Source organism: Dysidea avara, chromosome 7, assembly GCF_963678975.1.
Source record: "Dysidea avara chromosome 7, odDysAvar1.4, whole genome shotgun sequence".
NCBI lineage: Eukaryota > Metazoa > Porifera > Demospongiae > Dictyoceratida > Dysideidae > Dysidea > Dysidea avara.
Window position 1 is genome coordinate 10,293,288 of NC_089278.1, and position 25,261 is coordinate 10,318,548.

The 25,261-nt window shown below is 38.7% G+C and overlaps 6 protein-coding genes across 9 annotated transcripts; 5 read left to right on the plus strand and 1 right to left on the minus strand.

Annotated features, from left to right (window-relative positions):
• The first annotated feature begins 94 nt into the window (after positions 1 to 94).
• LOC136262198 (peroxisomal N(1)-acetyl-spermine/spermidine oxidase-like) lies at positions 95 to 1,604 on the plus strand. The gene has a single exon (XM_066056390.1). It carries the CDS (start codon positions 119 to 121, stop codon positions 1,574 to 1,576), a length of 1,458 nt encoding a protein of 485 aa, XP_065912462.1. The 5' UTR covers positions 95 to 118; the 3' UTR covers positions 1,577 to 1,604.
• Positions 1,605 to 1,659: 55 nt separating this feature from the next.
• LOC136262197 (uncharacterized) lies at positions 1,660 to 3,346 on the plus strand. Of its 2 annotated transcripts, XM_066056389.1 has the most exons (2): positions 2,176 to 2,331; positions 2,378 to 3,346. In XM_066056389.1, the coding sequence occupies exons 1-2, from the start codon at positions 2,309 to 2,311 to the stop codon at positions 3,183 to 3,185; spliced, it is 831 nt and encodes a 276-aa protein (XP_065912461.1). In that variant the 5' UTR covers positions 2,176 to 2,308; the 3' UTR covers positions 3,186 to 3,346. The 2 variants fall into 2 exon arrangements, with proteins under 2 accessions (XP_065912460.1, XP_065912461.1); XM_066056388.1 differs by having other exon boundaries at positions 1,660 to 3,346.
• A 6,384-nt stretch (positions 3,347 to 9,730) lies between these two features.
• On the plus strand, positions 9,731 to 11,179 carry LOC136260123 (peroxisomal N(1)-acetyl-spermine/spermidine oxidase-like). The gene has a single exon (XM_066053752.1). It carries the CDS (start codon positions 9,731 to 9,733, stop codon positions 11,177 to 11,179), a length of 1,449 nt encoding a protein of 482 aa, XP_065909824.1.
• Positions 11,180 to 17,859: 6,680 nt separating this feature from the next.
• Positions 17,860 to 18,851, plus strand: LOC136262220 (enoyl-CoA delta isomerase 1, mitochondrial-like). Its single transcript, XM_066056422.1, has one exon. It carries the CDS (start codon positions 17,890 to 17,892, stop codon positions 18,790 to 18,792), a length of 903 nt encoding a protein of 300 aa, XP_065912494.1. The 5' UTR covers positions 17,860 to 17,889; the 3' UTR covers positions 18,793 to 18,851.
• Positions 18,711 to 21,885, minus strand: LOC136262206 (fibrous sheath-interacting protein 1-like). 3 transcript variants are annotated; one of them, XM_066056402.1, is made up of 13 exons: positions 21,726 to 21,885; positions 21,630 to 21,672; positions 21,536 to 21,584; positions 21,315 to 21,481; positions 20,113 to 20,223; positions 19,957 to 20,059; positions 19,819 to 19,911; positions 19,665 to 19,762; positions 19,424 to 19,617; positions 19,276 to 19,369; positions 19,185 to 19,224; positions 19,021 to 19,136; positions 18,711 to 18,970 (listed from the first exon to the last, which is right to left on the minus strand). In XM_066056402.1, the coding sequence occupies exons 1-13, from the start codon at positions 21,746 to 21,748 to the stop codon at positions 18,839 to 18,841; spliced, it is 1,263 nt and encodes a 420-aa protein (XP_065912474.1). In that variant the 5' UTR covers positions 21,749 to 21,885; the 3' UTR covers positions 18,711 to 18,838. The 3 variants fall into 3 exon arrangements, with proteins under 3 accessions (XP_065912474.1, XP_065912475.1, XP_065912473.1); XM_066056403.1 differs by having other exon boundaries at positions 21,315 to 21,466; positions 21,521 to 21,584; XM_066056401.1 differs by having other exon boundaries at positions 21,315 to 21,490; positions 21,726 to 21,883.
• On the plus strand, positions 21,876 to 25,214 carry LOC136262204 (mitochondrial chaperone BCS1-like). Its single transcript, XM_066056398.1, has 8 exons — positions 21,876 to 22,067; positions 23,035 to 23,150; positions 23,204 to 23,700; positions 23,858 to 23,997; positions 24,054 to 24,312; positions 24,365 to 24,540; positions 24,743 to 24,860; positions 24,914 to 25,214. Exons 3-8 carry the CDS (start codon positions 23,345 to 23,347, stop codon positions 25,167 to 25,169), a joined length of 1,305 nt encoding a protein of 434 aa, XP_065912470.1. The 5' UTR covers positions 21,876 to 22,067; positions 23,035 to 23,150; positions 23,204 to 23,344; the 3' UTR covers positions 25,170 to 25,214.
• Positions 25,215 to 25,261: the final 47 nt, after the last annotated feature.

The window sequence follows — 25,261 nt, forward strand, 5'->3', positions numbered from 1 at the left end:
ATTTTATTTACTTAACGTTTACGGATGTGTAACGGAGATACATTTACAGAGTAAATTCTCGCTCGCTCCCTGGCTCGTACTGTCGTAGTAGCATGCAGTAGTGTGTGTCATTGTATAAATGGATGAGGATAGGCAGAAGATAATAATTGTAGGCGCCGGGATGGCTGGAATTGCTGCAGCAAGGGAACTCTGCAAAGGTCACCTCTTTGATGTCAAAATACTAGAGGCTTCGCATAGAGCTGGAGGACGTATGTTTACCACGGATGTTGATGGAGTTCCGGTAGATCTTGGGGCCACGTTTATCCATGGATCCACAAACGAAAATGTGATCTATGAGCTAGCAAAGCAGTTTGGACTAATTTCCGGAAGTGGAGAGTGGAGACCAATGTGGAATGAATCAACTACATCAGCTATCTTAACTAATGGGGAGCCATTGCCTAGTAAAACTGTACTTGAATGTTGGGAAAAGTTTTTAAGTGTAACAGATGAAGACTCGCTTCGTGCTTCACCTTTGTGGGCCCAGCAATACAACGACCTGTATAGTTATCTGGTTGCTGAATACCCTAAGGTATTGGAAAAGGATGACTCCACTAAGGAAATATTGAAATCTCCATATTATAGTGGAATCTTTGAGTGTTTCTTAAAATTCCAGGCTACATTAGAAGGTGTTGCAGAATGCAAATGCTCAGGCATTGAGGGTATTTATTGTGATCTACCAGGAATTCGTGACGTCAGGTTTGATGAAGGCCATGCATATGGTTGCTTGCTTAAAATGCTGCTAGAAGACTTACCCAAAGATACGATTCTTTACAGTAGAGAGGTGGTCAGTATTAATACAGAAAGTAACCCAACGATGGTGAAGTGTAAGAATGGTGATCAGTTTGAAGCAGATCATGTAATTGTTACTATCCCACTTGGTGTACTCAAAAGACGATGTTTAGATGAAAATTTGGTATCCAATGAATCTCCACTATTTGTACCTCCTCTTCCTGCAGATAAGTTAAAGGCTATTCGAGACCTCGGGTTTGGTCAGCTGGGCAAAATAATGTTAAAATTTGACCAGGAGATTACCAGCAGATACAATTTAGCTCCATTGATGTTTTTATGGCGACCAGAAGATAAAGAGGATCCCATTATAAAGCAGTCATTTCCTTGGGCAACTGAATTTATTACATTGGAACGAATTTATAACACTAATTTGTATGAAACGTGGGTGGATGCAACCTCACTTAGTTCCATTGAAAGTGCATCTGAGGAGGAGATTGCAGAAGCTATTTCATATGTTCTTGGAAAGATGTTTAAGCATCCTGTTCCCAAGCCAGTTGGTGTCTATAAACATGGATGGTCATCGGATCCACTATTTTGTGGTGCTTATGTTACACACTTGGCTGGTGTTGATACATCAGGTTGCATTTTCACCCTTGAGCAGCCGCTCTACAACAACCGACTGTTGTTTGCAGGTGAAGCAACAATTAAGGAGTTTTATTCCACAGTTCATGGTGCATACTGGACTGGCGTACGCGAGGCAACAAGGCTGGTCAAAATACGTCACCAACTGAATAGTAGACAATCATAATTCATTCTTTAATAGTAATTAATACCAAGAGTAATATATACTAGATATGTATTTTGTGAAGTTTCAGTGTCAAACCATCTTAATCACGTGACTATGAAAGTATACGTTCGTACCGTTTGTTCGAGGTGACGTCGAGGGTGACGTTAAAATGAGCAGTAGAAATGAAAATACCGAAAAGAAGATAATAATTGTAGGTGCAGGAATAGCTGCGATCGCTGCAGCGAGAGAACTTTACAAAGGTCACGACCACCACTTCGATCTCAAAATATTAGAGGCTTCGCATAGGGCTGGAGGGCGTGTACTAAGCACTGTAACAGATGGCATTCCCGTAGATCTTGGGGCCACGTTCATTCATGGAACTACAAATGAAAACGTGATCTATGAGCTTGCTAAGCAGTTTGGGCAAGTGTCTGGAAGTGGAGACTGGAGACCAATGTGGAATGAGTCTACCATGTCAGTCATGTTGACAAATGGAGAGCTAGTACCAAATGAAACTGTGATAGAATGCTGGGATAAGTTTTTAACTTTAGCTGACGAAGGGCAAGCAGTTCTTGATTCGGAGACCCCTTTATGGGCCAACCAATACAATGATATGTATACATTCCTGGCTGCTGAATATCCTACACTATTGGGAAAAGATAGTTGTACCATGGAAGTACTAAAGTCTCACTATTATAGAGGCTTGTTCAAATGTCTGATAAAATTTCAGGCGGTAGTTGAAGGCGACACAGAATGCAGGTCTACTGCTATTCAAGGTAAGTTTTATGACCTTCCTGGAATTCGTGATTACCGTTTTGGCAGTGGTTACTCGTTTGGTTGCTTTGTGAAGAAGTTGCTAGAAGACTTACCCAAAGATACGATTCTTTACGGTAGAGAGGTGGTCAGTATCAATACAGAAAGTAACCCAACAACGGTGAAGTGTAAGAATGGTGATCAGTTTGAAGCAGATCACGTAATTGTTACTATCCCACTTGGTGTACTCAAAAGACGATGTTTAGATGAGAATTTGATATCCAATGAATCTCCACTGTTTGTACCTCCTCTGCCTGTTGAGAAGTTAAAGGCCATTCGAGAGCTTGGATTTGGTTGTATGGGCAAAATGACATTGAAGTTTGACCAGGAGATTACAACAAAATGCAAGTTTAATCCACTCCTGATTTTATGGCGGCAAGAAGATGAAGACGATCCAATAATAAAGCAAAAGTTTCCTTGGGCAACCGAATTTGTTCAGTTGGAGAGAATCTACAATTCAAACTTGTATGAAACATGGATGGATGCAAGTATGATTACCTCCATTGAGAATGCATCAGATGATGAAATTGCAGGAGCATTTTCATACATCCTTGGGAAAATGTTCCAGCATCCTGTACCTAAGCCAGTTGGTGTCTACAGGCATGGATGGTCATCAGATCCACTGTTTTATGGTGCTTATACTGCTGACTTAGCTGGTGTTGACACATCAGCTTGCATTTCCACTCTCGAGCAGCCACTGTATGATAACCGGCTACTATTTGCTGGAGAAGCGACCTCAGTAGATTTTTACTCTACAATCCATGGTGCATATTGGACTGGAATACGTGAAGCATCAAGGATAAAACAAACTATGTAACTACCTTTACTAATTATGCTATATTGCTACAACCATTATATGAATTGCATGGGTTTCTTTATGATAGCTATCGTTATTAGAAAGTATGTACTTGGTTCAGGTGTGTCGTTTTCTATGTCTGTGTCATACTGCAATTCACTGAATTAATACCATGATCTGTATATGCGTGTAGTGATGGTTTCTCATTTGAAGTGAGTGCATCTTAATACACTCCTCGACTAGCTATAACAAAAATTGAGAGTTATATAATATATACCTGCATTGAACACTCAAACTTGTCACTTTGTGTGAACACCTGTATTGGGAGAACTATGTATGCTACAGCCTACAGCCACATAAATATATGCATGCATGCAGCCTATAATTCCTGCATTCAGTTCTCATCAAGGGACAAGTGTATATATATAAGTAGCTATTCTGCTTATGTAGCATGCACACAAGGAATTGTATTTTCTTGGCAGTTAGTGACATAAAAATTTATGGCATTTCAGCTTTGGTATATCTGTATATACTTTGGTGCAATGAATGCATGAGATGGTCTGTATGTAGGTCAAACTGATTCAATTGCAGCATACATATTGATCAGTGCTTTAATGAAATCCTTTTTGAACGTGAAATAGTTGAATGCATGCATTGGATTTTAACCGCTTTAATTTTATCCTTAATTGATCCTAAATTTGTTTCTCATTGCATGAGAACATGCATTTTCCTTGCATCTTTCCATTGCCTATATAAGCTTGTGATACCACAAATTACACCTATATTATAGCACCTATAGGCATATTATGTGTATGGTTTCATACATGTCATGCATATCTTGTTTCTGCATGATCTGTATTGCATTGCATGGGTATCTTTCATTGTTGTGAGCATCATAACAGTGGTTTTATGCGGAGGATCTTGGTACAATTTAGTGGTTAGCTAATATCAAAATTTTGAAGTTATCATCTATTAAAGAATGTAGTTAATTCTTGAGTTTTTCATTTCAGTTTGAACCACTATTTATACATACCTGACCAGCCATGCCACATATACCAATTTTAAAATTGTATTCCATTGTGAATATTCTATCAGAGCAGTTTTGACTGCTCCATTAGAGTGCCTGCTCTATTAGAATATGTCTGACTGCTCTATTATATTTATTAAAGTTTTACCCTTGTTCCCACCTTTGAGAAATCAATGTAAGTTACACTCATGCTGTATAATTATAGTGTCAGCCTGTCCTGTTCCCATTTATTATATATACTAATGATTTGTGTTGCTAAACTAAGTGTTACAAGCCTATAAGTTGAATTTTCAGGGGGGAGGGAGGTTCCAAAACCCCCAGGAAACTCCCTTAAGTACATGCACCCCTACAATAACATATACAGGTATGCAGTACTGTATGGTGTCTCTATATAATATACATCTGAATACAGATGAACTTGCATGACCAGGCAATGATCCAGAAAAATATTAAAAGGGGTGGCTGGTCTAGTTTGAGTTAGGAGTATTGTTCATATAAGTGTCATCAAGAGTTAATAATACAGAGGGCTCTCTATTATTAACTCTTAATGTAATAATAGCGGTTTACTGAAGACTGTTGATTTTATTTATTTATTTGTTAAGGCTTTTCAGCACAAGTGGGGTTGGGGTGGGGTTGTAAATGCAAGGAATTTGGTATGTGGTGTGTTAACTGATTAGAAACTTGGAAATTGCTAAGAGGCTAGAAGAATCTCTGACACACACGCGTGCACGCACACACACGTACACGCATGTACACACACATACAAACACACACAATAGCAAAACCTTCAGCTGACATGCTAACATGGTCACGCAGCTCATGCCTACTCAGTGAACCAGCACTGGGACACCTGTGTATTACTGAGGTGCTAGGATCATCCTCCTGAGGCAGGACTAGCTACCTGCTGAACCTGCTGTACCATGTCCCACAGGTGAAAGTGTGGGCACCCAAAATCCCACCTGACTTTACCTGCTGTGTGAGACATGGACAGTTGGCATTTGCTTCCCCAGTTAATACTTGCTACAGCTGAGTGGGCTGCTTCTACAGTTGACACCAGGCCACCAGGTCCCCATTTAAACAGTTGGGTAGACGCACGCACTCGCACACACTCACATCCTTCCTTCCTTCTCCACTACCCCTTTCAGGTAATGTGGCCTTCCTAATTGGAAGAGACAGACAGCAGCAAAAGTGGACACTAAGTCATGCCACCAGTACACACCTGGTTGACTGGCAATGGTCATGGCACAGCCGCACGTAAACCAGATGACCCATTGAACGCCAGCAGCAGCATATGCCTAGATTGGTGTGTACTAAGCGATTCATCAGGTCACCGGTGTCCTGGACTTGGCACACAGTAACCCAACCTTGTGATCGTCATCAACTTAGCCGGCAAAAGCTGTTGCCCATGGGTCACCTCATGGAGGTCTGACAAACACGGTGTTAAACAACACTGACCACACACACACACACACACACACACACACACACACACACACACACACACACACACACACACACACACACACACACACACACACACACACACACACACACACACACACACACACACACACACACACACACACACACAGACACACACACACACACACAGACACACACACACACAGACACACACACACAGACACACACACACACAGACACACACACACACAGACACACACACACACAGACACACACACACAGACACACACACACACACACACAGACACACACACACACACACACACACAGACACACAGACACACACACAGACACACACACAGACAGACAGACACACACACACACACACAGACACAGACACACACACACACACACACACACACACACACACACACACAGACACACACAGACACACACAGACACACAGACACACAGACACAGACACACACAGACACACACACAGACACAGACACACAGACACAGACACACACACACAGACACACACACACACACACACACACACACACACACACACACACACACACACACACACACACACACACACACACACACTGTCCTGTTGGACACTGCCTGCATGGTATCAAGCCTCAAGTCATCCACAACTGAAGTTGTGATAATCAGGGGCGGATCCAGACTTATTGAAAGGGGGGAGGGGGTCAAAATGAACTGAGGCACTACATTTGTCTGGTTTGGTAAGGTGAGACCCCCCAAAAAAAAAAGGTAACAGCCAGGTAAAAATAGCTGCCCACCTCACCAACTATACGCTTTTGTCGCTGATAAAGTACATAAAAATCCTTAAATAGCTCACTACATACCACTCTAATACTGTGACTGCTTTATTAGAGTGACTGCTCTATTAGAGTATCTCGATCTTGGTATACTAAAAAATTTTGGAGGGGGTCATGAGCCCCCTTTGACCTCCCCCCTGTATCTGCCCCTGATAATGAAGTTTATTAATAGTAGTAGGCTTAATCCTGCAGAATTCGGAAGGTCCTTCCACAATAACAAGTAAATGACTTAAAAATGGTACAAACAATGCCAAGAGGGACATCTCAATTATCACCCTTTGGAGAGAACCCGTGTGCTGCCAACAACCAACATTTTGGGTGGAACACATGTGTCCCTGTCTATCACATAAATTAAGATTTTGTAAATGAACAGATCTCCAATGCTTTTTGGGTCCATGTGCAGGTCTCTTTTTCTTCATTTCTCCATACAAAATGATCTAAGGTGTCCATACGGCCAACATGGCCTAGCCAATGTAAATGTTACTTCCTCAATGCCAAACTTATTGCGTAAAGTAGCTGAAGTAAGTAAGGTACTGTTGCCACTGTTCATACCTAGACATCTATAATGGTTCTATATACAATGATTATGGAAAACAGTCAAAAACGTCTCAGATGGGGAGCCTTAAGAGTCCATGTTTCAGCCCTTAATAGTACAACTAACACCATCACCTGATACACTGCTCTCTTAGTTTCCAATGACAAACTTGAAACAAAAATTGTATGTCTTAAATAACCAAAAACACCAGAAGCTTTAGCTAGTCTATACTTGATATCTCAGATACTGGTGGAGAGATCAAGATGGTTCACCTACCTTGGCTCAGTGGTGGTGACTATGAATGAACACACAGACACAGACACAGACACACTCATACACAGAGCACAGCACAGCATAGCACAGAGCAGCAAAGCAAACAGTAAACTCAGCATCACTGTACTTTTTACCCTGACAAATAGCTACATTCTTTCAATTCCCTTAATAAATCAAATCTACAGCTAATTGTATGTGCCATTGCTACTGAAGACATGCATGGGACAAGGCTGTAAAACCGTAATACAATTAAGCGCTTACATGAAAAACTAGAAAAAGTCATAACACAGGTGATTATATTGCATGCTGTTTTTGTACTTACAAAGTTGGCATAAAATTTTAATCTGACAAAATATCATATCACTATAGACTGCACAGAAAGAAAAAAATATAAACTGTAAAAAGTCTGAACTTTGGAAAGGGTATAAGACCATAAATAATAATTTAATACTAAGACAGTTTTTGCAGAGCCAGCCACGTATTAGCTAATTACATGCACAGTAATTTCATGCTAGTATTCCAGGGGTGGATATAGGATTTCCAAGAAGGGGGGGGGGGGGGGGGTTAAGCTAGGGACATTTATAGTGGGAGCTAAGAAAAGTGGCAACTGATCGATACAACTAGTACAGTGTGAGGAGCATGCTATCTAGGGAGTTCTGGGGTATATTCCCTCACAAGAAAAGTCTGCAAATTAAGCTTTCTGATATAGAATTTGGCAATAATTTTGACTGAACCTTATAGAATAAGCATTGTGGGCCACTTTAGCTATTAAAGTGAAATTACTATATTTCTAGCAGTGGTAGCCGGCTATACTGAACTAACTTTCATAACTTATAAAGGTCACAGCATAAATGCTATACAGTATGGTTTGAGCTCAAAGTTGATGTTTAAGAGGTCTAGGAGTTGATGTTTTTTTTCTATATAGTTTTAGTAAAGAATTTTAATGATGAATATTTTATCAGAGTAGTTGACTGTTCTATTAGAGTATATTGATGTTCAGTAGTTTTAGAAATACCATATTTTTATTGTCTGGACTATGCGTGCTTTAGATGCAATTGCATCTCATTCTGCAATTGCACCCCCCCTCCCACACACACATGCACACACCTAAATCCGCCCTTGTGTTCTTTGTGAAGCTACTAACATGCAGAAGCACCATAATTAAAACACTTCTTCAAAATGGAAATCATAATTGCAAGAACTCATATAGTGCATGAATGTTGTGCAATGTCATAGCAATTTAGAACAGTTCTTTATGTTGAAATTCTGTTGATGGAAAATAGCTAGGTGTCCAAGGACCAAGCACTGTCCTATTCACCCTGGCATTGATGAGGTGTAGTGTAGACCTATAATATTATAGTTACTAGACTCATGGTCTGGCCAAGCTTATTATTATTATAATTAGCAAAGCCCACTAGGGGCAACATACTAATGAGCATTACAATCACATAATACTTACGGTGTTCTTAAATGTTTCTAGATCTTTTGTGTCAATGTCAGGAATTTGAAGGGAGCTCCATTGAATAATTGTTCAAGGGAGAAAGGAGTATTTGTACACATCAACTCTTGTTTGCAATTGAGTTAGCTTGAGAGGATGTTGAGCACGGGTGTAGGACACTGGGGTTGATGACGGTAAGCAATGATAAGGTATTACTAATAAGTTCTTGACAATCTTGAAAAGCAAGGTGACTCTAACAATTGTTCTTCTAGCAATTGTTCTTCTGTTTTGAAGTGTAGGCCATTTAAGACTGGTTAACATGTCTGTGATGCTATCATGGTTTTGGTTAGATCTGTGCCAGCTAGGGTTTATTCAAAACAAAGCGAACGGCGCGGTGTTGAATCATTTCTAGTTTACTAATACTAGTGTGATGATAGGGATCCCAGATGGCTGAGCAGTATTCTATTGATGGTAAGAGCAATTGTTTGTAGACGTGTTCTTTAATTTCTGATGGCGCATTATGGAGATTTCTTTTTAGAATCCAAGGAGTCAATTTGCCTTGTTACAGATGTAATTGATGTGAGGATCCCATGATAGTTTGTGGTGGAGACAGATTCCAAGGTAATTATGTTCTAATACTGTAGCCAGTGGAATGTCAGACATTTTGTATGTGAAAGTACTCTTGTTATGGTGTGTTGTTATCTGCAAAATTTTACATTTGGAGATGTTGAATTCCATCATCCAGTCAGTTGTCCATCTTGTTAGTGAGTTTAAGTCATCTTGAAGTATTTTATGGTCTGGCTGGCTTATTAGCTTATTTTAGATATCTAAAAAAAGTATCGGCCCAGGCTTTTCTTTTTGTGTGGGGGCGGAGACCACACAAAAAGAGGCTACTATTCTATGGCCATCGTGCCCAGCCGGCCCCGAAAATATTATTAGCGCGAGCACGACAGAGCCACGCCCTCGGTCACACCCACCGTTATATAGCCATTTAACAGGAATCTGCCGACGCTAGAGGAAAACATGAGTACTAAACATCAGAAGATAATAATTGTAGGTGCAGGAATAGCTGCGATCGCTGCAGCGAGAGAACTCTACAAAGGTCACGACCACCACTTCGATCTCAAAATATTAGAGGCTTCGCATAGGGCTGGAGGGCGTGTACTTAGCACTGAGGTAGATGGCATCCCCGTAGATCTTGGGGCCACGTTCATTCATGGAACTACAAATGAAAACGTGATCTATGAGCTTGCTAAGCAGTTTGGGCAAGTGTCTGGAAGTGGTGACTGGAGACCAATGTGGAATGAGTCCACTATGTCAGTCATGTTGACAAATGGAGAGCTAGTACCAAATGAAACTGTGATAAAATGCTGGGACGAATTTTTAGTTTTGGCTGATGAAGGCCATGCAGTTCTTGATTCGGAGACCCCTTCATGGACTAACCAATACAAAGATATGTATACATTCCTGGCTGCCGAATATCCTAAAATATTGAGGAAAGACAGCCATACAATGGATGTGCCAAATTGTCACTACTACAGAGGCTTGTTCAAATGTCTACTAAAATTTCAGGCAGTAGTTGAAGGCGACAAGGACTGCAAGGGTACTAGTATTCAGGGTAGTTTCTATGATCTTCCTGGAATCCGTGATTACCGTTTTGGCAGTGGTTACTCGTTTGGTTGCTTTGTGAAGAAGTTGCTAGAAGACTTACCCAAAGATACGATTCTTTATGGTAGAGAGGTGGTCAGTATCAATACAGAAAGTAACCCAACAACGGTGAAGTGTAAGAATGGTGATAACTTTGAAGCAGATCATGTAATTGTCACTATCCCACTTGGTGTACTCAAAAGACGATGTTTAGATGAGAATTTGGCACCCAATGAATCTCCACTGTTTGTACCTCCTCTGCCTGTTGAGAAGTTAAAGGCCATTCGAGAGCTTGGATTTGGTTGTATGGGCAAAATGACATTGAAGTTTGACCAGGAGATTACAACAAAATGCAAGTTTAATCCACTCCTGATTTTATGGCGGCAAGAAGATGAAGACGATCCAATAATAAAGCAGAAGTTTCCTTGGGCAAACGAATTTGTTCAGCTGGAGAGAATCTACAATTCAAACTTGTATGAAACATGGATGGACGCAAGTATGATTACCTCCATTGAGAATGCATCAGATGATGAAATTGCAGGAGCATTTTCATATATCCTTGGGAAAATGTTCCAGCATCCTGTACCTAAGCCAGTTGGTGTCTACAGGCATGGATGGTCATCAGATCCACTGTTTAATGGCACATACACTACTGATTTAGTTGATGTTGACACATCAGCTTGCGTTGCTATTCTTGAGCAGCCACTGTATGATAACCGGCTACTATTTGCTGGAGAAGCGACCTCAGTAGATTTTTACTCTACAATCCATGGTGCATATTGGACTGGAATACGTGAAGCATCAAGGATAAAACAAACTATGTAACTACCTTACCTTAATTACTATTTATTTATTTATTCCACTCTTTTTATTTATTTATTTAATGGACAAAGAAAAATACACAGTCAATATTAATTAAGTTAATAGGCCAATAGCCTCTCGTTAATTAGTTTTACCATAGATCATAGAGTAAATGGAAACAAGGGAGGCCGGTCATCCACATCTGCATGCATGCAGCTATAGCAGTGCCAGAAATTTATTCCCTACTTGGTCTATTAACAGGCTGTATATGACTAAAGTAGGAATTAAATGTCCACTAGTACAGCTGCATGCAGGTATAGGTAACCTCCCTTGTTTATTTCTTTTCATACCTATGATTCTTACTGAAATATTGAAGTTATGCTTTACTGTTACACACCAAAGCCGAAGTTGATCACTAACGTGAGAGAAAGGTGTTCATATATAATTGAAAACTGGTAACACACTGTTTCTATATACTGGCCAGTTCAATCACAAATTTAATGTGCCAAGGTTGAGAAGCATGAATAGAACTTCCATGCATAATTATCACTATTACGATAGTAGTGTATAGTAGGGACCACAAAGGAGTAGGAGTGGCCCATGAAATAGCATCACCCAAAAAACAGCCTCAAATTTCCCATACGATGATGAAGCAGTATTGGTTAGGTAAAACTAAGCCCAAACAAGCTTTCAGATCGACCCGAAATGCTTTCAACAAGTTGCTACGGAATTTTTAAAAAAAAATTATTCAACAGAATTTTCTACTGACTGCCTGACCGATGCTTTCAGACAAGCATAACTCAATAACGGCTAAGGCTACGGGCTTGATTTTTTCACTGTTCGACGTTGCTTCGGCCCGACAGGTGCATTTTGGCATACCGCAGTATGTACAGTGCATTCTTCGTGGACTTACCAGTGTCCTCCTTTGTGTCCCATTCATCTTTGCTGACAGCGAAAAGTATCGATATGGTGGTAGCACGTGATGGCTACGAAAATCATTTGTATTTTTAATAGTGGCTACTTCGATTGCAGAGGCATTTTTAAAGCAGTTTTAAATTCATACTGCTGTGTAACGGGTTGAACATAGCCAACAATGAAGCGTAATGGATACTTCACTTTTCAGACGATAATTTATATAACTGGGGCGTGTGGCACCAACCCTTTCTTACGGTATGCGTGGGTTGCAGAGATGCCTTTCGAACAGCTCTTGATTCGTACTGCTGTGTAACAGGTTGAACATAGCTGACAATGAAGCATAATGGATACTTCACTTTTCAGATGGGGGGCGTGGGGCATCATTTCAAATGCAGTGTGTGTCACCAATCATAATAATATTATTTACAAAAAAAAGTTAAAAATTTGGAATTTATAACTAGAGTAGGGACCATAGCACATCGATAAAAAGTACTGAAATAAGCTGGAGTAGTGCACAATATTAAAACAATAAGAAGTGTTATATCCCTACTGTGCATTTCCATTATGGTATCTTGAGCACAGTAGGGATATAACACTTCTTATTGTTTTGCTATGATTTAATATCGTGCACTACTCCAGCTTGTTTCAGTACTTTTTATCGATGTGCTATGGCCCCTACTCTAGTTATAAATTCCAAATTTTTTAAAATACTTGTAACCAATTGGCATTAACACTATCACAGCCATGCAATGCTTGGCTGCCTGAACTTTAATTCATGACTTTTTCATAACCTTAATATGGCTGCATGGATGATAGATATCCTTATACCACATCAGTGATTTTTTTGTGTCATTAGTAACTGAATGCAACCATTAAGCAATGTTCTAATTAGGTAATGCTTTAAGCTATACAGTAGCTGTGAGAACATACGAGCTGTCTAATTCAGCATCTAGTTAATAATAAAATATAAATCCACTAACTCACATAGTATTGGTACATGGATGAGAAACTTGTTTATGTATTATCCTGGATCTTCTGAAGGTCACACCCATTCTCACAGCCTGGCTGTTTTGGTATGATATTATTTACCAGTAGCCATACAAACCCATGTGGCTGGCTCTGGGGCTTACTATTCTCTACACTGAGACAAAAGTGGTATGAAGAAAGAATGTTACAGTTAGTTAATAGTTTTGTTTGTGTTTTGGACTTCTAATACAACACACTAAACTGTGTTAAATTCCAGAACTGCATGGTGTTGCTAGCCAGATCATATTTTTTACTGAATTTTATAAAGAATAATGACATGTTTCTGACGGGTGAATTATGGGTGACTGTTCTATTAGAGTATTTACTGTGCACCCTCAGTTTTATAGTTTGAACTACAATGATTACCTATCTACAGATTTCAAATCAGTTGTAGCTATCACTTGATTAAAGAAGAGACAAAAATTGCTCTTTTTACATGTGAATGTCTATCACATTATTTCATAGTTGGTAAATTCACCTTTGTGTAGATGCACAAGAATTGAAAACAATCAGATCAGTATGTACTTCATTATTAAATAGTGTGCAAAACCTCTAAAGAATGTGAGCGCACAACACAAATTACAATGATGCAAGTGCATGGTGAGTGCAAAAATACAAAAGTGTGGTGTGTGATTACTTTAAAATACATGCAATTACAGTGCATGATTATGTAGTCTTAAATTGTTGTAAAGAAGATTTATTAACTAATTCATAATCTAAGCTGTTCCAAAGTCAAATTGTTGATGGGTACAGGTGGCTGTTTATTTTAGAGTAGGGTAGTTGATAGGTGAAATCGTGATTTTGTGTGTTAGAGTTACTTGGGACGAGGTAATGGCTAGGAATGGATACTAAATTATGAATTATTTTGTACATCATTGTCACTTTTAGGGTGGATCTTCTTGATTGCAAACTCTGCCATTCTAAATTATTTATAAGACCAGTTACACTTGTATGCCATGAATAGTCATTTTTAACAAATCTAGCTGCACATCTTTGAACTTTTTCAATCTTAGCTTGTTGATGTCTTTATGACTATATGGGTCCCATACTGTGCATCCGTATTCTATAATTGTACCACCAAACATTTATAACATGAGCTTTTGATATGAGGAGGGCAGTTTTTTAAATTTCTGTGTAAAAATCCCAGTGTGTATATTACTTGCCTTTCTAGTAATATTTAAAACATGCTCTGCCCACTGCAATTTTTCTTTTATAGTTATCCCCCTAAATATTTTACCAATGATACTTGATTTATGATCTTTGATTCCATATTGTAGGTGGTGACTGTAGACTGTAGAGGAGAGTTTATTTTTTATCTGTAGAAATTCGCATTTGTCAAAGTTAAAAAAGAAGTTGCCAATCTTTGGACCATTTAATGAGATTGTTTATGTCATTTTGCAAGAGGGTACAGTCTTCATGAGAGATTATTTTGCGGTGCAGTAAAATGTCGTCAGCATAATTATTATAATCTAATCTTTGAGGTAACATTTAGGGGTATATCATTTACAAAACATAGAAAAAGAAGGGGGGCTAGTACAGCTCCTTGGGGTACACCTGATATCACATTTGAAGGGTAACTGCAGGGCCATAGCCAGACTTTTATCTGGGTAGATTCTTTTAGAAGAAAGTGGACCTTTTTATATGATATGATTCAGATTGTATTATGTCGCATGCTGAAACTAGGGGGTCTGGGGGCATGCCCCCCAGGAAATTTTTTGAAAATAGATGCTAAAAGATTGAATTTAGTGGCATTTCAGTCAATAAAAATAACAATGTTTTAGGTAAGCTGAAGACCAGCTGTATGGATGATATCTGGAAAAATATCTCTACTGTTACTGTAATTATACCATCTGCACATGCATGTGTCTAAATATAATATTGGAATGTCACAGTGAATAAGAATGGGAAAGATTGAGCACTCCCCCATGATCAACAGGGGCAGTAGAGCAGAACAAAGGGTGTATTAAGCAATGAAATTTACACATTTCATGGAGTTGAAGCATGGATACTATTCGTGGGCTCTGCATCGAGGAGCTTGTCCACCATAATCGTACATTTTAATGAAAGCTTGGTTTAGACAATCTACATGTAAATTAAGTAGCTTTTAAAAGAAAATGTAATTGTGACTGCTCTATTAGAGTGATTGTTCTATTAGAGTAGTTGACTGTTCTATTAGAGTATCTCGATCTTGCATTGCATTTAATACAAGCACTGAATTAGTTACTCGGAGCACTTAATTTAGCTTCTTATTAGTGGTATCTAGTAAACTTTAGCTAATGGACTTTTGCTCCTGAAGATTTGGACTTGTATACTAAAATCGTGGACCTTTTTGGTTAAATTATGGACCTTTTTACTGAAATTGTGGACCTTTTTTCCAAGAGGGCGGTTCTTCAGAACCCCTCCTGGCTACGGGCCTGAACTGCTAGTAGAAAGATGATGTTTTATTCATAGCAAAATCGGGCCTCTAATTCTGTAGTAGACAGTTTGTTGCAGAGTCTATTATGTGGTACCCTGTCAAGAGCTTTGGAAAAATCAAGGAAATACAATTGATCTGGATGTTATCATTTAAACAGTTAACAAAATCATCTACAGTTATGATTAGTTGGGTTTCACATGATTTTCCAACTTGAAAACGATTTTCTTTGTTCTTTATGGTGAGAAAAGATACAGGTATACACAATATGTTCTAAAATTTTGCTGCAGATAAATGTTAAAGAAACCAGTCGGTAGTTACATGTTTTAGTGCGGTCATCTTTCTTAAATATTGGGATGATATTTGCGGATTTCCATTCTGCAGGTAGTACACCATGATGTAAGAGGATTGAAAAATCAAAGTTAGGTTTGATGCAATCTCATGCGAGAACTCCTTTAAAAAGTATGCGGGGATTCTGTCTGGTCCAGTGGCTTTATGAGGATTTAGATTGTGTAAAAGGTTGGCAACTCCATCTACTGAAACTGATATATGGGGTATTTCAGGAAAGGGTGAGTCATTCATTCATTTTAGGCAGTGATGAAAAGTCTTCTTAAGTAAAAATTGATGTGAAATAATCATTAAAAGCATTGATGGCTGTCTGTTAGGGTCTTATCATTGGAGGTATAAATGACCAAAGCCTTTTTGTTACCTGTCCGTTTCCACTATCGAGAAAACTGTTGATGTAATTATTATAAGCCTTTTGGCATTCTTTTTGACATTCCTTTTTAAGTTGGTAGTACAGTTGCCAATCCTCTGGGTGATTAGCATTGTTGCTTTCGTCTTGAAAGATGCCTTATAAAAGTGGAGATCCAGGGATGGCTGTTATTTGACTTTGTAGGTATCAAATTGAGGCAATCATTTAAAATTGTTCAATAGGGTGCTTACAGGTTGATCAAGTATAAGAGGAGAGAATCAGAAAATTGTTGAATTTTTCCTTAATAGAATCAAAATTTGTTTTCCACCACAGAAAAATCTTTCTTGTCTCACAGGTGGTTTGATCCTAGCAGATATGTCTGATACTATTAAAGCAGCCTCATGATCACTGATACCTGGGATTACTGCGCATTTTGTTACAAGGGAAGAGAAAAGTAGCTAAAAAGAAAGCTTAAACATTGTACATATCTTGGGAATGGCTAAGGTGATGTTTTTGGTGTGTAGCTACCTGGTGGGCAGCTCCAATTTGGTGAAAGGATACATTATGGTATGAAAAATAGGTTTTCTTTTTGTGTGCACTCTAAAATAGATTTTCTTTCAAAGAAAACCTACTCATTTTAGAGTGCACACGATGGTAGTGTATTGTAGCTATTGATATTTCATTATATATATTAATGAAATATCAATACAATACACTATCATGTGTCTTCAATAATCATCATTGTATGTATAGCTACATACAGATAAGAAAAAATGTGGGAAAAATCAAAGCAAAATAAAATTATAGTTATAGAAATCTATCTCTATATTATGGATATTTTGCCGGGACCCAAAATTTTGGCCACTTTTTGCTGTAATATAGTGGTTTTCCTCTTTTTCAGAGGTAAAATATGTATTAATCAGACCTGTTGGGACCAAAATTTTTATCCTTATTATGGAGGTTTTTTTTCTACTGTGTCCTTAATTTGGGGAGTTTGCTAAGAGCTGAGAGGTTCCACTGTGGGCTGGTTTTGTGGCCTTATAAAATGCAAGAAATCCACACAAAACAGCCCAGCTGTACTGCCTTCAAACCCCTGGGTGAAAAAACGTGTGAACAAAGGTGGTTGCCAAGAAATGGCTGCAACGATGTTATCAATGCTAATAGCTAGCTAATGCCAGACTGCACTAGCATTGATTAATATCATTGCAGTTATTTCTTGGCCACTGCCTTTGATATCACAATATTTTCACCCAGGCTTTTGAAGGCCACACCCTTTTTTACAGTTTGGCTGTAACGTATTGCAAAAAATGGGGAGTTCGTTAGATTACAGAGGGGCTTCCTGTTCCAACAACACATGCATTAATTGGTGTGACATCCTGCATAACTTTCTACACTACTCTCATGGATTTTTATTGACTCTTTACTGTAACTAAAATCTGTTCTGAAGTTCCACTGACTCACTGACATTCCATGCGGCCAGGAGCCTGGGTAATACAGATGCACATAGATTAGGGTTTGTAGCCGGCTATACCTAGCTAGTTGACACAGTTGAAACTTTTGGTAGCAGTTTAAGTGTGCTGGACATTATGCCTGCAACATGCAGACCTAAACACCGACGTTGTCTCTAGAACGTAATAGTCTCCAATTGAACGATCACACCGGAAGTGGGAATTATTTAGAATAGCTATGTTTTTATCTCAGCTATCAGTTCGTTTTCGTTGTGTTTTACTCACTTTCTGTACTAGAAGAACAAATAAACGATGGGAATTATTGCATCCGAAAAGTAGTTTGTTTCGTTTATCGCACACCCAAGCAGTGATTGCCAATACTAAGAATATTCAAGTGGTTGAATCCAGCAAGGAACAAACTGCAATAGTATTAATGAAGAGGGGGAAAGTGAATAGCTTCAATTCTTCTTTCTTAGAGGACTTCGTAAGGTGTATAAGTATTGTGGAGAAGGACAAGAAGTACAGTGCCATAATTTTGTCTTCATCCATTCAGGGTGTGTTCAGTGCTGGCTTAGATTTTCAAGTGCTACTTAACTCACACAAGAAAGACATTGAAGTACTATGGAATGCAATGCAAGATGCATGGATTTGTCTCTATTCCACAAGATTAGCAACAATTGCTGCCATTAATGGGCACTGCCTTGCTGCTGGTTGTGCATTTGCATTCTCTTGTGACACTCGTATTGCTCAAACTGGTGACTACAAGATTGGTATAACTGCAGCTCGTGTAGGCATCACTGCCCCTTTGTGGGTATACCAGGTGTTCGCACAATTAGTTGGATTTCATCAAGCTGAAATGAGCATGCTACAAGCATTATTGTACAGTCCAGTTGATGCTTACAACAAAGGGATGGTGGATCATTTGTCCGAGGGACCTAGTGTTGAACTAATTACAAATGCTGTAAACATATCTGATAGATATTTACAAGTATCACAGGATGCTAGAGCTGAAATGAAATTATCAATTAGGAGTTCACTGCTTGACAAAGTTAAAGCTACTAGGAAGCAAGAACTGGATGAATTTGTAAAACATATCTGTAGTAACTCTGTTCAGAAGTATTTACAATCAGTAGTTCAATAGATGATGTATTTGTAGCTGGTAGGCATTTACAGTGTACTATAAAATTTCATTGACTATCATTAGCTTCGTCTTCATCTAAATTTAGTGATGTGTTCTCATTTGAAGTGAGTTCAATTCCTTGTTCCTTATAGCACTGTTGTAGCAGTTCTTCTAGCTGGTCAGCTGACAATGAAGGTGGCTATAGACATTGTAATAGAAAATTAAAACTATAGTAACTATACAACTAACATTTTCATTGTCGTCTGCTGACATTTCAAGGTGCTTCAGTCTGACATCAATTTCTTTCAAACGCTGTTGCTCCCCTCTAGAATCTTTTAAAGCAGTTTCTCCCAGTTGTTCTGAATCTGCTCAATAGAATTTGAAAAGAGTGTATGTGCCAATACTTGGTTAACCTTCAGCAGTTTCATCACTGTGGAACATTTTCACTGCCTCCTAGGAATAAATGGAGAATTGTTTCACTAAGTATTTATGTTAAACATATACCTTAAGTTCTAGATGATATGCCTCATCACTTGATAAAGGTGTATTGCTACATATGCTCCTCCAGTCATCAGCTGGCATCAGTGCTTCTAGTCGACTAGTGTAACAGGTTTATGTATAGAATATTCTGTTTAATCTGTAGTATACTAACCTGTCTATTATCCTTAGCCTCTCAAGATTGCTTCCATCTGGCAAAAATGCCGTTTCACTTGCCAGAATAAGGTCACGGCAGTCTGTCTTGTTGGTCTCTTCAATATCTTCAACTTTCTCATCTTCCAACAAGAACTCTAAACGTTTCTTTTCCTCTTCTGTCATAGCCACAAGACTGCCAGCATCTTGTACCAGCTGAATGGTAAGATGTGTGGAGTACTACCTATCAACTACTTCTCTACCTCAATGTTTCTTTTTATGAAATCTTGGCCAGTCTTAGACAGGTTCTTGCTTGAAGGATGATTTTGTGATGTGGAGGCACTATTTTCTTTTGGTGGCTCTGAATGTGTAAAGATTTCAATGTTACAGTTACATTCTGGCTAGTTAACAACTTACCATTTTCCTTAGCAGTTGTTTGTGCTGGCTTTTTTGCATATCTTAGCTCAGTTTGGAATACTGGGGATGACGGACGAGAGTTCTCTTCATCAGCTATGAATCAACTTATGTTACAATGGTGGTTAAATGTCACCTTACAGTCTTCCTCATTTTGAACTAGTGCCAGTGCACTTGATGGCTCCACCCCATCTTCCAGAAGTTGTTCCAGTTTTTTACGTTGCCTTTTAACTTTTCGTTCTTGCTACAAGGGTAAGTATCTGGTCCTATACACAGGTTGAACACTAATGTGTTTACCTTGGTAACATCAGCCAATTTACTGTCAAGCCTTTTCATCTTGCTGATGGCTTTCAACAAAGCAGGGTCTTTAATCTCATGTCCTTCAGAAACTGAATCTTTGCCAGCTCCCTATATTCAAGTAGTAATTACCCCTTGTGTATAACAAAGTACTAGTCTCATGGGCTAGAGTTTTCACACAAGGCCTTATCTTTGTTAGTACAAGTCCCTGCACATAGTCTGGAGAATTTTGGTCCAGATTCGTTAGTGATTATATACAATTTTCTCTGTCTATTGTACTTAGTGATACGTTGTTATATATAGTATGCTGAAAAGTGCCTGCATGGAAGGATCAGGGGACCACATAATATAAGCACTGCTGTAAATTTTTAATTGAGTAAATATCATCAATGTTTGGTAGGTATACACAATATAAGCAGTGATTGTAATACCTCAAAAGCCTTGCATAATTGGAAGGAATTCAGCACTCTTGAAATTAACCGTACACAGAAGCACAGGGAGAGAAGTTTCCAAGGGTTTCAGAGAAATTTAGATTCTACAAACTAATCAATTTGGCAGCACAAAAGTGAGTGAGTAGCTAACAGTATAACAATATAGATTCACCTCTCAGGCTAGGGAAGGATCTATAGAGAAAGTTTTTAAAAATTGAGATACTCTAATAGAGCATTCAACCTTACTAGTAAAATTTTATCAAATACTTGTTGCGTATCTGCTGCAGATATGCAACATACAACTGTTTGCTAATCATTTGTGACCTTCACTATTCTTAACAACACACTGGTATATAAAGGTTCTCCATGCTTGCCTAATAATGGCATAAAAAAAAAAAAGATGAAGGTGGTCATTTTTCAGCAATAGTGTCAAATATTAGTATCTGAGTGAGTGGTCTAATGAGGTGTATAAACATGAATGTCAATATTGATGATTAGCATTATTTGAATACACTTTATTAGTGAGAATGACTGTTCTATTAGAGTATTTTGATATACTTATGTCCCCTCTAAATCTGCCTTAATGAAGCTAGCATAACTAGGGCTCCTCTGCAGCATGTATAATATCATGCCTTAACAGCTATAACTTGAAAGTGGGGCTATTTTCCCTAAATGCTCCATGCTAGATCCACCACTGCACTCCTTTAAGTTTAAGCTTGAACCCCAATACAATTTCCCGATACTTGCACAGTATGTTTCACACTGGCTTACCTGGTTTGTGTTTGCATCTCCATCAGCATCAGTCACTGATCCAGAGAGTTCCTTAAGTGTCTGATTCATCTCAGCAACCATCCCTCTCAGTTTATCCTCGCTGGAAGGTATCAATTGTTCGCCAGTGATGGTGCCTTTGATGAAACTGGAATCTTTTGTTGAGGAAGCTGTAGGTACTATTACTACAATAATAAACAGTGTCTTACCAAAAAATAGGTTACCTTCTGGAGGAAGACATTCAAGGGACAATTGCCCATCTGCATGAGGTGTCTACAAGTGTATTTAATATTGCAGTGTCACTAAAGTAAAGCTTACTCTTGTTGTACGCGTACTAGACTGGGGCTGGTAGGCATCAAAGCTATATCATATATAGGATATTACACTACACGGTACCTTTCATTAAATGCGCACCTGCCATTTTCCAATACTTCCATTGCACAATATTTTGTTGCTCGTAGCAATATAGGATATGTGCTTCGTCTATTGTCTATCTCGAAATCTATGCCAGGTTTGGTACTGTTTCCAGGCAACCGGTAAACAAATTTACTGAAGAAATATCCGATTTTCTTTCTCCGTTCCTTACTTGATTCCAATTTTTTCGCTTGCAGAAAGATGTTGGCCTTGTTGAGGAGAAGTCTCTGTAGAAGACCAGTATACCCCACTATGACCGCTCCTTTTGTTAACAAAAGATTTGCTCATGACCAGAAGGAAATTTTCACGGAAGGACCAAATGGATTTTTGTTCAACGAAAAGGTTTGTTCTGGTGCACACTGTTTTAGTACGGTATTCATCGATTCGTGAGTATGCTTGGTGCCTGAAGTGGGCTAGGTTCAGGGGTCTACATTATAAGCTTAAATGTCTGTACACCTATACAAATAGACCATTGGACGGGTGCCCTGACTGCCAAGGTGTCCACATTTCAGGATATCCCCTTTGTGGGTCTCTGTTGTGGGAGGCTTGAGAGGTCTGTGACAATTGTCACATTCTCCTCAACTTATAGTCTGGCTGTGGAACATAATAGTGGCAGTAGAATGGCACATTCAGCGTACGAAGTAGAGTATCTAAAAAAGGCACCAGGCATGGCCAAGACTCTTTCGAGTAAGCAGCAGCAGCATGAATGCACCGATTTAACTATGTTCTTTTAAGAACAGCCTGACACACTCTTCCACATATTACATATGGCAGACGTTCATCTTTTCCTACATCTTCACCTTTTGATTTGACTCACATTACTAGGCACAGGTTTTGCTAGACAAATCTATCTTTCCAGAGTGCTTAGTGATGGAGCTTTCTACAGAACAACTTTGCAAAATCATGTGATAATTTTATCACTACCAAAATGCTTGCAAATTGTGAATGACCCCTAGCACTAAGCTTAATTCTTATATATAAAAACCCGCTTTTTGGCCATTGCAATCTAACAATTACCAAAAGATTGAGAGTTCAGGTGATAATGGTGTGTTTTTTTTGTTTTATGGACATGATTGCAGATCTTGTTATCATAATTTTAATAATGTGTGTTGAATAGTGTGTAAGTAGGGTTGTCTGTTATTAGCAAGCTCTGTGGAAATTTGACATATGCCTGTGTCAACAAATGGTAACAGCTGTTTTCATACATGCAACCGTGTTCTACTAGTAGTTTCCACAGGATGCAATGACATTGTTTTTTTGTTTTTTTTTGTGGGTCATGTTTTTGAATTTTACTTATGCTCCCTTGCAGCCACGAAAACCTGGTGAAAAGAGACAGTGGGAAGATTGGGAGGATATATTCTACATTGGGGTTTTTACAAACCTAATTGCAGGAATTTTAGTGTACATTTTCAAGCCAGGTGATGGGTAAGTGGTGATAACACGTCATGATTGGTTGCCGGCCATATGTTATCTTATAGTCAAGAGACATGGGCACATGAAGAAGCATCAAAAAGATTAGCTGAAAAGAAAGCCATTAGAGAAGAAACAAAACTTGTTGATGGTGACAGTTAACTACTCATTAATTCTACACATCACAGATTATCTCAATATTCCATCTAATGCCTACTATTTTATTTAATGCACACTGCCTAAGCATGCCTTTGAAGGAGTATTTAGCTTCGCTTAACGACAACCCGTATTTTGGAGCTGGTTTTGGATTGGCGGGCTTGGGAGTAGGGCTCGCTGCGTTTCGTAAAGGCTTTCAATTCGCCTCTATCGCGTTCCGTCGATACTACATGATCACGTTGGAGGTTCCTAGTCGAGATAGTAGTTTTGGATGGCTACTGCAATGGATATCAGTACACGCGACAAGAACACAACATTTAAGTGTGGAGACGATTGTCAAACAACACGACACAGGCAGAATTACTACACATTTGGATTTTGTACCTAGCCCGGGCAGTCATTATTTCTGGTCAGTTGTAGTCATAAACCACCTGTCTGCATCTATGATTATGTTAGTGTTGTCTACTAGGCCAGGGGTGCCCACTTGTAACAAAAGGAAGTGGCTAAATAGTGACCTCTGTAACGTGTATGTTTTATTAGAGTAGTTTGTGACACTACTATTAAAGGTACAAAAAAAATTTGATTCATTTGGAACGTACAAGAGAGAAGCAAATGTTGGACTTGAACACTGGAACACCTTATGAAACTGTAACCCTCACTATGATAGGAAGAAATCGTAGTTTATTTTTAAACATCATCGAAGAAGGTATGAGACATCAATTATCTTCCTTTCATATAATAGCTCTATTTTATTACAAACAGCCAGACAAATGGCAATTGAGAAACATGAAGGGAAGACAATAATGTACACGGCTGTTGGTTCTGAATGGCGTCAGTTTGGTTACCCACGTCAACGTCGTCCTATTGACTCAGTTGTTCTTGACAAAGGAATCTCTGAACAAATATTAAATGATGTCAAGGAATTTATTAACACTCCACACTGGTACAGGGAAAGGGGAATTCCTTATCGTAGAGGCTATCTTCTTTATGGTCCACCTGGTTGTGGAAAAAGCAGTTTCATGTGAGACGCATTGCATATGCTATGGTAGTAAATAACACTCGTCTTGTTATAGTACTGCTCTAGCTGGAGAACTGGGCTATAGTATTTGTGTTCTCAGTCTAAGTGACAGAGGATTATCAGATGACAGACTGAGCTACTTGTTAAGTATTGCTCCTCAACAAAGCATAATTCTTTTAGAAGATATTGATGCTGCATTTACTAGCAGAGAGCTAGAGGAGGATCAACAAAGTAATGATATTTTATATACTTGTGTAGAGAAACTTTCTTGGATAACCAAAATGTGCAGTTTATGTCTTTTGTAGAGAATAAATTCCCTAGTTTCAGGTGTTGGCTGTTACTTTCTGGATAACATATTGTTCAAATAATTTCTCATAAAAAATCTTGCTTTACTGCTGCAGGTTTGGAAGTTATAATGTCTTTTCTTATACAGCAACAGCTAGATATGAAGGACTTGGTAGGGTTACTCTTAGTGGCTTATTAAACACTCTTGATGGAGTGGTATCTACTGAAGCTAGAATCATGTTTATGACTACAAACTATCTTGAAAGGTATTTATCAATATTTACTTTTGTATGTATTTATTATTTTTACATTGTCATAGATTAGACCCAGCTTTGATTCGGCCAGGAAGGGTAGATCGCAAGGAGATAATTGATTATGCATCACACCACCAGATTTCTGAGATGTTTCAAAGATTCTATCCAGAGCGAAGTCCAGGCGAAGCAAAGTTGTTTGCTGATGAAGCTGTAGGAAAGAATGACAAAATTAGCATGGCACAGATCCAAGGACTCTTTATGATGTACAAATCAGAACCAGACATGGCTATAATAAACACATCAAGACTGAATAAATTGTAATGAATATACCTGTACATGAATGATAACCGATGTTTTACAAAGTAACGCGGAAAGCCGCCAATCTACCTACGAATGTCAACGCGGTCTTGTTC